This window comes from Phragmites australis, chromosome 13 (assembly GCF_958298935.1).
Source record: "Phragmites australis chromosome 13, lpPhrAust1.1, whole genome shotgun sequence".
NCBI classification, from domain to species: domain Eukaryota; kingdom Viridiplantae; phylum Streptophyta; class Magnoliopsida; order Poales; family Poaceae; genus Phragmites; species Phragmites australis.
Genome location: NC_084933.1, coordinates 8,798,665 through 8,815,751, shown reverse-complemented (window position 1 = coordinate 8,815,751; position 17,087 = coordinate 8,798,665). Strand labels below are relative to the sequence as shown.

The following is a 17,087-nucleotide window of genomic DNA, read 5'->3' as shown; positions in this document are numbered from 1 at the left end:
AAAACCCTAACATAGGTGACTACCCATCATATTGACGCTGCATGAAATTTTGTAAAACAAAACATTTAAAAGCATAGGTTCAAGATGATCAAGGACACTTGCCTTCTCCTTGCTGCTGCTCAGTGTATTATTGCTTCTAGTCTTGATATTCCTCAAATTGATCCGGGGCGTTGTTGACTAATCGCACAATAACCGGCAAACACACAAACAAGACACACTAAGAACAGAGCACAAAATAAATGAACAACAAGATAAAAACCTATCTAAAAAGAAAGAGCACTGAAAAACAAATTTAACAGTGCAAGAATCGTTTAAAACAGAGCTACGACGAAAAAGATATGCTAAAAACAAGATTAGGGTTTATTTAATTAAGAAAAGGACTTAATCGTAATTAACAGAAAGTTTTAGGGACCTTTTTGTAAAAATAGAAGGATCTATATGCAATTTTAGAAAATTTTAGGGTCCTAAGTGTAAAAGACAAGGCTCTTTTTGTAATTATAGAAAAGTTCAAGGGCTAGACTGCAAAGTTACCAATTAAAGGAATTATCTGGAATTATTTTTAGATTGAAAAATCTCTTTTAATACGTGGCTGCTGATTAGGCTTGACACATAGGCAAAGAGATTGAGGTGGCAGCTGAGCTGGCATGGTTTTGGCTTATTGATAACAAAACGATTAAGGAACTAATATGTTTATCAAAGTCATGAATAGATCTTAGTCTCAATTGTGAAGACTTACGACGATTGGCGCCCCTCGAAAAGAAAAGAGAAGCAATGTGTAGTACTCAATAGGATTTAAATTATTCTATCTTTGAAATTGAGTCTAGGATAGCCGTACTGTTAAGAGGGTTGCATTTGTTTGCTGTCATGGTGTCTCAATGCTCAAGATAACCTTTAAAACCAATAAGTTGAGAGACACATTCACCCACGGACACTGGGAATATTAGAAGAAGTTTACTGAGTCCGGAGTCTCCGGTGTTCACCGAATACTTCGGTCCTTAGTATTTAGGGCGGAGTCTCCGAGATAGGCTCCGCCAGAAGAGGCTCGGTTCCGAATTTTTATTTGTCCAGAGTATCCGGTGTTCACCGGACACTCCAGTAGTTGGTGAGTTTTAGGCCAGAGTCTCTGAGGGAGACTTCGCCAGAAGTCGCTCAATTAAGCATTTATTTTTATTAGAAAAAGACCAGAGTCTACGGTGTTCACCGGATACTCCGGTAAGAAAAATTTTTTGGCCGGAGTCTCCAAGGGAGACTCTGCCAAGGGTCGCTCGGTTAGTATTTATTGTTTTATTAAAAAGAGACCGGAGTCTCCAGTGTTCACCAGATACTCCGGTACCTGGAGAAATCGGAGAGTCCGGCAAGTCTCCGGACCTTGTCTCTGTGGTAGCTAAGTCTGGGGTGGAGACTCCAGTGTTCATCAAAGACTAAGGCAACTTAACAGAATCGTAATAGCTAGTTCTGACACAGTTATGTGACCATTCTGACACCATTTTGGATTTTAGGTCGGAGACTCCAGTGTTCACCGGATACTCCGGGGTAGGTGTGTCAGAACAGTAACAGCTAATTTTTTAAACTGAGCTATATATACTCCCACACCCTCAAGCATTAAAGGCCACTGATACTAATTATCTGCAACAGTATGTTTGCAGCTGGTAAACCTCACTGGGGCCAACATAGCAGCCTGCCCTGGCTCGGCAGCCCCACCCAGGCGCGTACTCGGAGTAATACCCCACGCCGGATCTCGTGAGAAATAAACCCTCTGGAATCGGCGAACTCGAAGACCACTTAAATTCGACCGTTGAGAAGCCGTCCGCCGATTTAAAGCTCTTCCCCCGATTCCATCCCTTCCGCTCCTCATTTCGATCGAACCGAAGAAAAACTAGCCGTTGTCCCCGTCGCCAGCTCGTCTCGCGTTCAATGGACTCCGCCGCGGCGGTGCTCAGCCCAGCCTCCGACGACCGGTTCTGGGACCACCTCCGCACCCGCGTCGACACCATCCTCGAGGACCGCCGCGTCCCCCTGGACGCCGTTACGGTAAATGCTTGTTTCTGCCGATTTCATTTTGGTTTTGTGGGCGTGAATTGGATCTTGACGTGTTCTGTTTCCCGGTTGGGGACTGTCGCAGCGAGGGGTGGAGTCAAAGCGGGGGAAGCGGCTCCGAGAGGACTCGCTGATGCTGGTCCGTGGCCTTGACTCCGTCGCCGAGTCGCTGGCGCAGCTCTCCGACACACTCACTGCCGCGCAGAAGGTTCGCAAACCCACGCAGCTCCGATTCCATATACAATCTTCTCCGTTGCGTTTCTTTGCTGTGTTGGTGGAGATTTGACGGTAGCCGGTGGTCTTGTGGCAGGGAGTGAGTGCGCTGGCTACGTGCTCTACCCAGGCGAGGGGATGTGAGAGTGCCGCTGACGCCGACGAGGAGGAGCCGAAAGCGAAGCGGCAGTGCGGTGGCTCGACGGAAGCCGCGGGCCTGGACGGTAATACTCTGGCCACCGGAGAAGTGGCTGCTGCAGGTTCTGGTAACGAGGGAGCAGCGGATGTGGCGCAGAGCACCAATCTGAAGCGGGCCAGAAATGTATTTTGAAGCAAGTTTTCCATACGGTTATGTGGTTGATTTGGTGGCTGGTTTCAGGTGTCTTATTTTCTCTCGGTTTTGTGTTTGGATCTGCAGCTGGCGGTTTCGATGGCGAGCAGAGCTGCTGCGCTCGCGAGGGAGCTCAAGAACATCAAGTCTGAGCTGCACTTCGTGCAGGAGAGGTGCGGTTTGCTCGAGGAGGAGAACAAGAGGCTAAGAGAGGGGTATGACAAAGGGGTTGCCCCTGAAGAAGATGATCTGGTAATGATCGCGCCCAGTTATTCATCATTCACAACAAGCGCATCATATTACCCATTTCTGCATTTGGGTATCAACTAATTAAAAAGGCTTATTGCAGCTTCTAACATTCACAACTTGCGTTCTTATCCTGAATTTTGTTTACTTGGATCTTTCACAAGCACATCCACCTACCCATCGCTGCACTTGCATCAGCTAAACAGACAAACAAATTGCAACATCTGTTTTACATTTCTAATCATAACTTGTTCTCGGTTCGGTTAGATTTTTAAGTGTGTTTCAAGATGGGTGTATGGATGTTCTTGCTTGGCCTATAACTCTTTTTCAACATCCTGTACAGGTGATGTTGCAGTTGGAGGCTCTGCTTGCAGAGAAGTCGCGGCTGGCGCAGGAAAACGCCAACCTGACGAGGGAGAACCAGAGCCTGATGCAGCTGGTGGAGTACCACCAGTTGACCTCTCAGGATCTGGATGAGTCCTACGAGGACGTGGTGCAAGGGATGCGGCTTGACTTCTCGTCGCCGCTGGGCAAGATCAACAGCGACGAGGAAGAAGGCGAGTGCAACGATGGAGTTCCGGTCACCCCAACTGACAGGTTGGAGGTGTTGAGCCCTCCTGAATAGACGAATGTGAAGAATAAGATTGGTTTTCCAATGATGGAATTCCTATGTACCAGGTGCCATTATTTCAGCTATTGTACGTGCTCCTAACTGACCACTCTCAGTGGCCAGGTTTTGATGCCGCTTCTGTTTCAGTAATAATTATGCCGCTTCTGTTTACACTGTTAGATGCCCAAGCCTCTGTTTTTCAGACAACAATGTTAGAAGCTGCATCACAACACATTCAGCGCTTGCTAGCAAAACAAGACTATCAAATTCATAATGTTAGAAGCTGCATCACAACACATCTTGCATCGAAGCCAATGAATGGCTTGTTTCTGTGCTTCGTGAAGCCTCGTTTACAGAAACAAATTTTGTGTGCTTGGATTGATCTTGAGAATCTATAAAGTTAATGGATTAAAAAAAACTATCTTCACAATTATAATTTATGCCACTTCTGTTCACACCGTCAGATGCTCAATCCTCGGTTTTTCAGACAACAATGTTAGAAACTACATATGGCATGTTTCTGAGCTTTGATGAAGCCTCGATTGCAGGAAACGATTGTGTATACTTGGATTTATACGATTCTTTGATCTTGAGAATCTAGAACGTTAATTGATTCGTAACTAAGTTATTATGCGTATTGTCAGCTCATTGTAAAAAAAAACTGAGGTAATCCTTTAGCAAAAAGAAGATAGGGGAAAGTCAGGGCTGGAAAGGGAACACTTGTACAATGAGCCATCAAAAATTGGCATCACAATTAATTACTATTGTCCAATTTACAGGACCTGTAAGCACTAAGCAATACCGTTCTCTATGCTGTACTACATAGTCAACCAAAACGGTGAGCACTAATCAAAACAATCAGAGCATAATGGCCATGTGAACCAAAAGAAGCATCAAGAGTAAACTATAATACAACGTTACAGGAGATGGGCTTGAACTGTTCAGGGGTCTCAACTGGGTAACACCAGCTGGGTTCCTAGTTTCCGCAGGAGAGTAATTCTCAGGCGTTGAAGGTGAGAAGCCTGACGAATTCCGTGAGTTGATGGATAGAGGGCTTGAACTATCAGCATCGTAACCTGCACTTCATACAACAAGTCATAAGGAAATCTGTTTGGGACAGAAGGGAGTAATAGTAATGCACGTCTTACTTACAATTGAATTTCTTCCATCCAAGAATTTTCCTTTCTCGATCAAATACCACCCGAAGACCAGTCATGAAATTTTCTGGAAAAAAAAATACTTAAGTTGTACAGAATGTAATTGTTGATAATCTCAGGAAAAATGGCAAGCATGATCACATACTAGGGGCCACACCCCCTTGAATGTCATAGGGACTATATACAAATTAACTATGCAATTGATTTCCCATTTCATTCACTAGGATTTTACATGTTGACATAGTTACGGGCATATTTAAATATTGCTCACATGTTGACATAGTTACGGGCATATTTAAATATTGCTCATGCTAGTAGTAGGACAATCAAATTAGACCAGACACAACCATGTCTTAAATATGTCAGTAATGCAGAGAAATGATACATACATTTCAATAATATCTTCGGGGTCTCGGAGAAACAATATATTCATTCTTTTAAATGACATTCAATTCAAGTAAAACAAAAAATCCCCAGCCGATAAGTTCATGATAACCTCTAGCTACTCTGTAAACTAGCCAAAAACCATTGATCCAATTTGAATTTGACAAAAAAAATTTGCTCATTTTAGATCACATTTGATTTTTCATAAAAGAAATACACTAAAGTTCTCTATTGCAAATTCAATCTCTAGTTCATCTCACAAAACCATTAACTATCAAAAAAATTCACAAAGATTCAATTTTTTTAATGTTCTTGAATAGTTACTGGTAAATATTTCCAGTTACAGCTGTAACCGGAAACCTTGCTGTCCTCCACTTTTTTATTTCTAAGGTAATTTTCTTCCTTAGTAGCATTAACTAAATTGACTAAAATGTTCAGGCAACAGGGAAACTAATGGCCTGCATACTGGTTTTATGTACACCTAAGGGGAAATTGCAAATAGTGTCATCCATTGATGCTTCATCCATACATAAATCTGGTCAGGTGAGAGGCATACAATAATAATGCAGGAGAAGTGGAGAAGTGAAGGGAAAAGAAAGTTAAATATTATAGCATGCCAAATAAAGTATGTCTGGCTTCATGCTTTTATCTCATAAAGTTTAGATGATATCACTTGGAAGTGTAAATCCTGGATATCACATAAACTTTCAGGATGATGGCAGCAGTCTAGTAGCCGCTTTCATCTATGAAACAGTACTTATTTCCATCAAGTACCAAGTTGGTTGCAACTACTACCTAGTAATCATCAGTCTAATCACAACTTTGGGAACACTGGTAATGCATCAAATATCTGTAAACCGTATGCCAGTCATGTCAACCCAGATCATATTGAACATGAGTTACTACACTTTGCAGAAATTATAGAATATATTTAGATGACATCTATCAAGCAACAACATCCCATTGAAACGATAAGCATAAGTTAATATTGGCATTAATCAGGAAAACAAATTGTAAGTACTATAAGAATGCTAATTTGTTGCCCCTCGCATTCCTTCATCAATGTACAACATTTGAAAACTTCAGGGATGTTAAGAATAGCAACTTGTATTCAATAATAGCCTTTGGAGGCAATATATAGAGTATGCAATATAAGGAATACATGATAAGAACTCTAGTAACCTAACTTATATGTAATGGATAGGAATTCTATATTCCTAACACCCCTCAAATGCAAGACGTATGCAATAGTGTTGCATTTGAAAGAGATAACATTAAGTAATAAACTTATACTAATACATCCAAAATTGTCTCTTCAAAGCTATCGTGAAGCGAATCTTGTAATCCTGTCGAATCAAGCCAAAGAAGTGCAAGGCGAAGCACGAGAGTAGAGTCATGATGATGACAACAAATGAATACCCTTAGTCAAGAATCGCAACAAAGCGACGATGAGTAGCAAAACAACAAAAGAAGCTGCAACTAAAGCTACGGAAAGACCAAGACGACAAAAAAATTGCCCTAGATCAAGAATTGCGAATACAAGAATGACAAGTAGCGAGACAATAAAATGAAGTTGTTACTAAAGCTACAGAAAGATCTAGATGGTTAATTTGCATCAATAACGACGGGAAAGAAAGCAACTAATTTGATGAAAGAATATGTGGACTCGCACGGCATAAATAGACTCAAAGAGAGATTGAAACTTGGATGGATTCAGAAGAAGCAAAGACTAAGACACTAGCAGACAACAGTGACATACCAGATCATAGCCTAGCACATTAGCAGCAACACCCAGCGACAACATAACTCGCAAAGCTAATCATAGCAAAAGAAGCTAAGCGACAAGCAACAAGGATAATGCCTAAACAACAAGTCCAAATCAAAGGCACAACATGGCCCATGAAGCATTGGCGATACCCTGACCAAGAGGTCCGGTGGTCACTTCAACTCCTGGAGTCAGTTTTCAGGGTGACCTGGTGTGCTGCTTCCCCATTGCCTAACTCCTTGATGTTGTATCCGGCGAGGTGGAGTAGGGGCGAAATAGTCATGGTTGAACCAATAGGGTTCTTGGGGTTGTACTGCATGACCTCGTTGTAGAGTATGTGGCTCACGGGCGTGCACCCCATGGGGAGCCCCAGGTGGCCGAAGTTGGCTTTCTCGACAGCGTAGATGGCCAGGAACCGAATCGTGTTGATTGACTTCTCGAGCAACTCACCAGTAGCCGCCTTCCCCTCGAGCGTCCCACGAGCGTGTGGTGGGCTAAGAGTGGGGATCGCAGGCTGCAGCCAGCGAGCAAGCTGAGGCGGCTGAACCCGGATAAGCCACGGCGGTCGGCAATGCTAGACGCCGTGCTTGACGAACTAGAGGTGGGTAGGCAACTAGAGAGAGGATCCCCCAAGGGCTATTATTGAATACAACAAGCGGCCAAGCGAGCGAACCCAACAGTGGTGGAGTCATGGCGACAGAAGCCCGATGGTGGCGTGAAGAAGAGATCTGACGGTGATCCATCAACGAGAGAGGATCCGCCCATGCATATCTCGATGGTGTAGCCAAATCAGCCGCGATGGATGGGGAGCCACGATGGGGAGGAGGCGGCAGGGAGGGAGCCACGGCAAGGAGCTGCCAAACGGTGTCGGGGCGATGCCTGGAGACCACTGAGCGGGGGACGATCGACAAACTACAGTAGAAGATCGATCTAAAGCCGGCCAAAAAGAGAGCTGACGAGCGTGGAATAGATCTGGATCAGGACGAGTTGTAGCGTCCAAAAATAACTTGGTTGTGATATCATGTTAGGAATAGCAACTTGTATTCAATAATAGCCCCTGGAGGCAATATATAGAGTACATGATAAGGACTCTAGTAACCTAACCTATACGTAATGGATAAAGACTCTATATTCCTAACAAGGGGTAAGACAAGTAATTCACCTGTTTTGGGGTAGTAAATCAACCATTGTGCCCCAAGAAAAAAAATAAACAATTAACATTCAGGAGCATAAGAGTATTTTTACGACATTAAGGGAACATAAAAGAGAGGTAATAATGTGAATTGTAACAAATGCATACTAGTGTTTCATGCTGGATGTCATGCAGAATAATGAAAAAATGTAGCACACTTACGCCCAATAATATTAAGCTTCATGCTCTTCACAATTGCCAGGCAATAAACATACTCATGTTCCTGCAAATGTCAAATAAATGGCATCGTTATAAAATATTATCAAACAAAAAACAGGATTCCAGACTTCCAGTATAAAATACTACAAATACGAGAATCCGGATCTCAATTACCTGAATGGATATTACCTGCCCTGGATCGATAACAGGAAACAGACTTCCACTTACTGTTCTCAGGCTTATATCAGGACTTGGAATCCTTGCTTCACCGGAGCTGTATAAGTTAGCCAAGGTCATTTATCATCGAATGGCAAAAGACATAAAATAATGGTCACGCAAAGTATCTCAATTCACGAAGTAACCTCAGATCGTAGCAATATTCAAAAGGAATTCTCGAGTCCACAGCATGGCGATTTGCTTGAACTTGTGCATGAAACTGAAAAAGGAAGATGAAGCAACAATTACATGAAAAATTCTCGTATTTTTTACGAAAGCAACAATTTCAGATTGGTTACTTACACTCTGGGTTATATATGTATATGCTGGGTCTGCCAAGTATGTGAAGGAGGTGCCAGTGTCAAAAATAGTACTGAACTCCAAGTCCATTGGGTTATTTCCAACGGTAATCCCATAGATGGTGATGGCGTATGTTGGACTGAAAACAAGAAATGATCACAGCAGGGGCAAATTAACAGGAGGCATATAATATACGGGAAAAGAATACAGTTGATAATTGCAAGTCAGGTAAATGTTGATAATTGCATGACAAATTCGCTCACTGTTGTTCATTGATGTCAAGAGGTGTTTCTTCTTGGTCAGAGCTGCCTTGGTCTCCAAAGCTGATTCTCCCAATACCATCACGGCCAAAGCACATTGAGAAGGAATTAGATGTCAGACCTTTCTGCGCTAAAGTGCTGGGAACTGAGATTTCATCTATTCCAAGTCCAAAAAGACCATTTGGAGCAGCAGCATCCAGAAATGATCCAGTTTGAGTCTGTCCACAACTGATGAACAGAAGGTAAAATTTATCTGACACTGCATCTAATATTATCATGTAAGCAGATCCAGATTCCAAAGTGAAGTGATTACCCAAGCATTATTTGTGCCTTGAGAATTTGAGGATGAGCATCCTCTGATGAGAGGTAAAGCACATCCTCAACTAGAAATCCAGAAGATGATGTGCCCGCAGAGATATACACCATCTTGTATGGACATTGCGATGTTGTAGAGCATTCTTTTTGAAGACCACAAGCGTTGCTGTTGCATGGAACTGCTTTGCTTGTTGATGACATACCAGGGATGTAAAACGTTGCCTGAAACTCTGATAATTAGCGACATGCAAGAAAAAATCATAGATTTCAGAAAACATAAATGTACTGTGTTCCCGACAGTAAAACATTACTGCATACATCAATTTCCAGATCAGTGTGCATGCTAAGTGTGAGGGAAATAAGAGAGGCAAGAAAAACAGCGATCTGATACGTAGAAAGAAGAGGCAAGAAAATAAGTTGTTACTGTTACACGCACCAACCAAATCACCCAAACAGAGGACATAGCCAAGCACACCACTATCTACATCATCGATAAACCCAAAAAAGCACATTCATCCATAATTACAAAATCATTCAATTCGTAACATACTCTGCTCAATTCCAGCCATGTCAAAGAAAAAAGAGAGGGAATTTGCATAAAACTCACTAGAGGAAATTGAACTATGATTGGGAGCAAAAATGGAGCCCCGCACCCACACCAAGGAAGGAGACCAACAGCTGGCAGTGCCAAGATGGATGCCAGCAATGGAAAAGTGCTGGTAAATGGCGATGGTAAGTCGATAATGGTGGTTTCAAAATAATTTAAAACCAAGCGCAAAAGAACAACACAGCTTCACAAAACATAGAAAACTAGACAACATTAGTTTTGTTATCCTACACTGATAACTACAGTTTTTTTTAACATAATACAACAGAACAGAATAGTGTTCTGAATAACAGAAAATGGCTAATGGATCATCAACCTGATTACTGTTGATAATGTAAGCATATTCTCACCCTGCACATTAGCGTATCTATGCAAAGGGCCATCTTCACAGCCTTGTAGAACAGGCCCCGTACAAATATCCATATTGATGTATAACACTATAAAACAGGCCTAGTAAATGAGTCAGGGCCTCAAATTGTATAAACTGACATTTTACTCCATGCAACATTCAAATTTGGTGTCTAATTACAATTCATTTGAACAAACAGCATGGAAATCAAACTCACACCACTCATATAAACACATTCTCCAGATAAAAAAGTGTTTCCAAACAATTATTGTTGAAGTTTCCCACCTATATCAAATGTAACATCATAAGATTAGAAGTATTCCTGGTGACAAAATAAATGTTTACGGATGCAGTTAAGCACAACACTTGCCACTTTGGTCACTAAACTCAAGCATCGCCACAGTAGTTTATAAAGTTTCCTCTTAATACAACCAAACATAATACTCCACTAAAAGGTTATCAAGAAACAGATCAAGCATTAACAGTGCACAGTCTCTAACCATGAAGCTGGTAACCCGGAAGATAAAAGAGATGCTAGGAACAGCACAAATCATGTCCAACAGTTGTTAGACAGCAGAAAGAACTAACCTTAGCAGTAACGAAATCCTAAAGACGGCTGCAGTTAGAATTCTTGCGAACACGCAGCGTGGAGGGACGTTCAGCTCTAAGTTATGCATCATCACTCAATCGATTGAAGGATCCACAGAACTATGAGGAGAAGTGAGATCTTACTGATCCCGAAGTGGCCGTCGCTGGTGGCGTGCACCCGTCACACTGGCACGGCAACCAGAAGAGGTCGCTCCCAGTGTCCAGCGCCACCATGAACGTCTGCCCCGGCGTGCCCACGGTCACAAGAGCATAGTGCAAACTACACCAGAATCCACATAAATGTAATTATTGAGGCGAAATTCTCAAATTCGGCATCACAAGCATACACAATTGTGAGGTCTGAAGAAACGGAGAGAGGCCTTACAATCCGAGGTTGCTGACCTTCAGGGTGGCGTTGCCCTCTGCGAAAGTAAGCGGCGGGGGCTCGCCGCTCCCGGCACCGCCGGCCGACAACGCGCGGTGGCGATCGTGCCCGGCAAGGGCGGCGACGTACGACGTACTGCCGGGCGCCGGCCACCCGCCGGGGAGAACGCGCCCGCGAGCCTCCGCCCACCGGCGAACTGGCGCAGAGAACCGGTGGTGGAACTCCAGAGACCGCATCGTCAGGGCAGCGCCGCCGCGGCCCACGACGCAGGCAAAGAGCAGGAGCAGAGAGTTGAGCAGTGGGGAGGTCATTGGGGAAGCGGCCGCATGTGATCCGGCAAATCGGGGATCGGATGAAGCACCCGAGGTGAGAGCAGCGGCGGTCGCCGGCCGGCGGCGTGGTTCAGGCTGCGGCGGCGGCGGCGGCGGCGCAATCGGGGGTGTGGTGTGCGCTGTCCTGGTTGGTCTGCTTTAGATTTTCCTTTCGTTTTTGGTTCCTCGGAGTACGGACGCAAGAGATTGGTGTAGTACTGTTTGCTTTGCTTTGCTTTCGGCTCGTGGGTTCAACCCGTTGGGGCTTTGGTCTGTCGGAATTGCTTTCTTTTGACTTCCCTAATTGAGTGTCGGTATGTTATAATGAAAACAAAATTTATATAACATGATATTATCTATATATATATATTATTAATAGATCTAAGAAATGACTCTCTTTGCTGCCATACGACAAATCTGCTGTTTATTTGTAATTATTTTTATTTCTAGTACCTTCGGGGATAAAGGATTGTTTTGTCCTGCATGCGTATGCAAATTAGACAATACTCCCTCCAGTCTTCAAAAAGCTGACGTTAAAGAGTTTTGCAAAAAGTATGTAAAAAACTGACGTTGAGGGAATTAAGGGGTCACCTGGTCTCTTTTACCCCTGCTATTAGTGTAACACCAGTATGTATGACATTTATGACTGTTTCTTTTCCAAAGTCACCTCTTTGATAATCCATCTCCTCAAAGTGGTTTTCTACTTCTGCAATCTACTTTGTTTTTTTTTTTGGTGTGTGGTGATATGAGAGAAAACAATACAGTACTCAAGGAGAGTTAGCGTGTATATATAAGTGCGTACAACTAGATATTTTAGCGCCAAACCATTCGAGTAGGCGAAACGATTTCGCGAGCAAAGAAAAGATGGCGCCAAGAGAGACATGCAAATGAAAACGAAAAAGAAGCCTGGCGGCAAGAGAGGCATGCAGGAGATGGGATGGTTGTTGGCTGGGGTAATTAAACAAAGCCCTGAGCATGCAGAATGAATAAACAAATACGGCAAGCATATAGGAAAAAAAATTGAACAAAAGAAATCACACGCAAGTGCAGCAAAGAAGAAAAGATTAACAAGAAAAACAGCATGCGTAGAGTGATGCTCGAACGTTGCACGTCTCGTTGTAGGTACATCGTCTCAAACCACTCCGACAGCAGCGCACATTAGTCTATTTTTGTGTTCCGTGCAAGTTGAATTAATATGGGTAGAATGGTAAATAAGCTCCCTAATTAACCTTTCATTGGTATGTGAAATCAAGTCTAAAACGTCAGCTTTTTAAAGACTGGAGGGAGTATAGTTGAATGCTCGTACGTTGTAACGGGAGTCACAAATTTGCACATGATAATATTATTGACTCCTTTAAATTTAGTCATAATCGTCAAAGTATCTTTCAAGCAATAACATTATTAACATTGTTGAAGTACTGCAAACACTAGATATATTATTTTAAACATGAGGCAACACATTATCATACAACCAAGTTTACATCCTTATTCGAACATACACTGAACACTCATAAAAAACATAAAGAAAGGAGATTTAGAGCGTTGGCATCGAACATAACACTATAATGTGAGGACCTCTTTATAGACGATGTTCTTATTGTACGTCCCACTCTGCTTTGAACGCTTCTCCTTTTCTTATGTTATCTGGGGTGGCGAGAATCTTGATGTTCCTTCACAGTGGCTCTAGACAACACAACGTATATGGCCATGAGAGAACACTGGCTGCAGAAGGTACACACGCGACATTCGGGATAGTCTGTCTTTATGCTTTGTTGATTGTCATGGTAAAGCTGAGTATGATAGGAAACTAATTCCGCTTGAACCAAAAAGGCAACATCTCATCATTAGAGGGATATTTAGGGGGATACGAGGCAGGAAGATCCTCTTCCCAGCATGCTATCCGAGCATGATCTCTGCGTCAATAGCATTTCTTTTGAACCCTTTGACCACAAGCCTTGTCCTTTTGCAAAGTCCATGGACGGGATCAATATTTCTGAGCAGTATGGCAGGACAGTTAACCTTAAACTTCAGCACATGTTTGGGGTTAGAGAGTTAAGGTATTCCAAGGGTAGTAGTTGTGGCGGTCATCTTCAGCGTGATCAAAGCTTGGTACACCATTTTGTCCTCCCGGAAACGATCAATCATCTTCATGTTAATCATATCCACACACTCATTTCGTGTGGATAGGATGGCTCTCAATATGATGTAGTTTGGGTTAACTAGGTTAGCACTGAGCATCAGAAACACACTATCTATAAGTTTATCGAGATCCGTGTCCTTTCCTGTATATGATATGCATATATCATCAGGAAGTCATATGTTGCCATCACCATCAACCTGCTCAGTGCCATTACTGATGCACAGCAGGTATTCCACAAACCATGGGTTGCTCTGAGCCCTCATGTTATGCATGAGCCTTAAGTGTTGCATGCATTCCCATAGGTAGGACCTGCATAGCATCGAATCTAATATTTGAGACCTTGACCTCTTTCGAACAACAGGGAGGACCTATCTAAGGTCACCACCAAACACAACCATCTTTCTACCAAACAGAGCATCTGGTCGGCCCATTATGTCGTGCAAGCTAGTGTCTAGGGCCTCCACCGCCTGCCTCTTAGTCATGGAGGCTTCATCCCACATAATCAGTGATGCCACCTACAAAAGCTTAGCCGTCCCACTCTGCTTTGTCAAACTACAGAAACTCCCATCATCAATGGTCATAGGTATCTTGAATCGTGAGTGTGCGGTTCTTCCTCCGGGCATTATAGGAGAGGAAACACCAGACGTAGCTATCGCCACGACGACCTTCCCCTGGTTGCGGACCATAGCAAGCAATGCCTTGTAAAGAAAAGTCTTCCCTGTGCCTCCCGGTCCATCAATGAAGAACAAGCCTCCTTCGCCGCTGTCAACCACAGCTAGAATCTTGTCTAGGTGATTCTCTGCTCGACGTTAAGAGAGTCAAATAAGGCTGTGTGCTCATGGTCCACACCGATCATAGACTCCTCGAATATCTCCCTCGGCACACCATTTACCAAGTCAAGTGCCTCATCGATATCAAGAAGAGGGAACGATCTTATATCCTTTCCCATTGACTGCAACATGTTCCTAACATCTATCAAAACCTTCTGCTCGACCATGTGTGTGAATTAATCGGTGCAGCGGTAGTCATCTAACATTGTCTTAGAGTGTCTGTTCTAGAGGCCACGTATATCGTTGGGCTAAAAAAATACCAATATTGTTGCAAAGAGCCCTTAGAGAGACGATGGCATCTGGAACAACTCGGCCTCTGTGAGACACTCGCCTAGTGTATTGTCTGCCTCAATCAGACCCCTTCTCTCTGTGGCATCATGGAAGGACGGTAGAATCTCACCATCAACTGTCGTTAGGTCCTCATATAATGTGGCGCCCGTCACGTGGTTTAGGAGAAACTGGAGGTAATAGCATTCCCCCTCAACTAGATGGGCCGTCACAATTCTACCGACTTGTCCACCATGTTCCCTCAGTTGCCAAAACTTTCTATTTTCCCTGTTTTCTAAGTAAACCACTCGGGGAAGTCACGGTAGAGGATGCCTCTTGCTTGCTCATGTACTCTATTTACCTGAAAATATTCTGTCAGCATTGACTTCTCGGCATCATCATGGTCGAGCACCTCCTATATGTCATGCCCCCCTCGATACGAAACCGTGTGCATGTTCGGGAGATGAAGTTGTAGTTGCATCACAGGTGGAGAGTTCTTGCTCAGGTCAAAGCTGTATATCCTCCCCAAGGCTTCCAGAGGGGTAACCCACCTCACCTCCCTGTACTGCTTGATCTCGTCGATGTCATTATTGTCAGCCTCATTCACAGATACAGGCGCCCGATCATGACCCTTGTATATGTATTTGAACATGTACTTGATAGCCTTTATGCTCGAGTAGACCTCAACATTGATGTGGCAATTGAATATCCACAAGAGGTAAGGGTTGTAAGGGACAACTCTCCGGTTGTCTAATTGTCATTTTTGAACCATTGCATGGCAACCATCATCGCATTTACTATACAATGGGTAGGAACCCTTGCCTTGCATGGTACATTGAAAGGACGCGGATAATGGTTCTTGCATGACCCACGATCCTTTGTGCACGGGCACTAGGAGTTCAGCACACCACAAGGGCCATGCATCATGTGCTTGACGATCATCATATATAGCTATGGGTACTTGTACTAGTCTAGGAACTCAAAAAAGATGATACAATTATACTGCTCTGGACATACGAGCTTGTACTTGCCCTGCATAATCAGCAGGAAGTGGGCGTGCGGAATTCCTCTCTTCTAGAACTCCACAACATAGACATAAGACTGGACCTTGCCGAGCATGTGCTTCTAAAACAATTGTTTCTTTAGTTCCTCGATCTTTGCCCTTAAAACACGCACGATGAGATCCGAGCGATCCTAGGGTATCTGGCCATGTTCGAGCTCACACATGATCCCTTCCTGGTTAGGGTTGTAGGTCATCGTGAGGAAGACATCCGGCTTCCCGTATGTTGGGGGTCGTTACGACGGCCCCTTGGCTTAACCAGCTCAGCCTCCCAAAGCCCCGACCTTCCAGAGTCCTACCTCCCGAAGGCTTAGCCTCCCAAAGGCTTGGAAGCCTCGGTCTCCTGAAGCCTCGGTCTCCTAAAGGCCCGGCCTCCCCAACCCCTGCCTTTCGGAGTCTTGCCTCCCGAAGATTTCAACCCCTGGAGCCATGCCTCCTGAGGCCTCCGTCTCCAGCTGCTCAGGCCAGCTTCCTAGAGGCTACAGTGTGAGTCATCAGACCTCAGGAAAGATCTGCCAGAAGGGGAGCGCCAGTCATACTTTGCCTGCAAGAAGGTGACCGGTATTAAATGCCTAGGCTGGTGGACACCACTCTGACACCCCGGCATAATGGAGGCTATCCTGACACCCCTAATAGTACGGCGCTGGGCTGCAGTTGACGACCAGCTCATCCCCTTCAGGGGGCAAGCACTACGATAATTACTACGGTGGATATTTATATCCCAGATAGGGTAGAAAGTAGTTATCCGGGATAAGGCTCAATAAATTGGTCAGATCCTAGATATTTGTACATTATGATAACTTGTACGTCAAGCTATGCACAGCCCTATAAACAGGAGCCATAGTCGCCTAGGCTAACAAACACAAGCTAGACAGCAAAAAGACATAAAGGTGAAAATACACCAAGTCACGCTGTGATACTCCTCCCAGATCGATCCATTTTTTCTACCATCAATACATTCGTGGTGTTCCTTCCTTTTAAACTTTGTCTCCAAGTTTGAGTCTCCTCCTTAGAAGAAACTCTCGCTGTACTTGCTGGGGCAAGATGAAATCTTGCTCCAACAGCGCGTCGTCTGTGGGGACTCGAACACAGAAGTGCTAAGAGAGGTAGGATGACACCCAAGAAGAAGACCACCAAGGTCACGTCGACGGCAGCTGACCCCCCCAGTCACGCCTGTGCGGTAGTCTAGCCGGCTATACACAGGCGACACCGATGACAGCCCCCCAGCCAGGGGGAACGGGAACCTTACGGCCACCACCGACCCAACCATAACCACAGCTGTGGGCGGCACCGAAGGGTTCTCTACCCCGGAGACCCAACAGCAGCAAGGCGAGGCCCCCACTGCGCCCCTAGGGGCTGCGGTTG

General features: G+C 44.2%; 2 protein-coding genes across 3 annotated transcripts; one reads left to right on the top strand and one right to left on the bottom strand.

Annotated features, from left to right (window-relative positions):
- The first annotated feature begins 1,733 nt into the window (after positions 1-1,733).
- On the top strand, positions 1,734-3,616 carry LOC133888218 (uncharacterized). The gene is made up of 5 exons (XM_062328374.1): positions 1,734-2,031; positions 2,123-2,245; positions 2,348-2,572; positions 2,669-2,833; positions 3,171-3,616. The coding sequence occupies exons 1-5, from the start codon at positions 1,915-1,917 to the stop codon at positions 3,450-3,452; spliced, it is 912 nt and encodes a 303-aa protein (XP_062184358.1). The 5' UTR covers positions 1,734-1,914; the 3' UTR covers positions 3,453-3,616.
- A 541-nt stretch (positions 3,617-4,157) lies between these two features.
- On the bottom strand, positions 4,158-11,709 carry LOC133888217 (aspartyl protease family protein 1). Of its 2 annotated transcripts, none has more exons than XM_062328372.1 (10): positions 11,115-11,709; positions 10,874-11,009; positions 9,184-9,407; positions 8,874-9,098; positions 8,614-8,749; positions 8,457-8,530; positions 8,269-8,368; positions 8,098-8,158; positions 4,590-4,661; positions 4,158-4,518 (listed from the first exon to the last, which is right to left on the bottom strand). In XM_062328372.1, the coding sequence occupies exons 1-10, from the start codon at positions 11,423-11,425 to the stop codon at positions 4,388-4,390; spliced, it is 1,470 nt and encodes a 489-aa protein (XP_062184356.1). In that variant the 5' UTR covers positions 11,426-11,709; the 3' UTR covers positions 4,158-4,387. The 2 variants fall into 2 exon arrangements, with proteins under 2 accessions (XP_062184356.1, XP_062184355.1); XM_062328371.1 differs by having other exon boundaries at positions 4,158-4,513; positions 11,115-11,706.
- Positions 11,710-17,087: the final 5,378 nt, after the last annotated feature.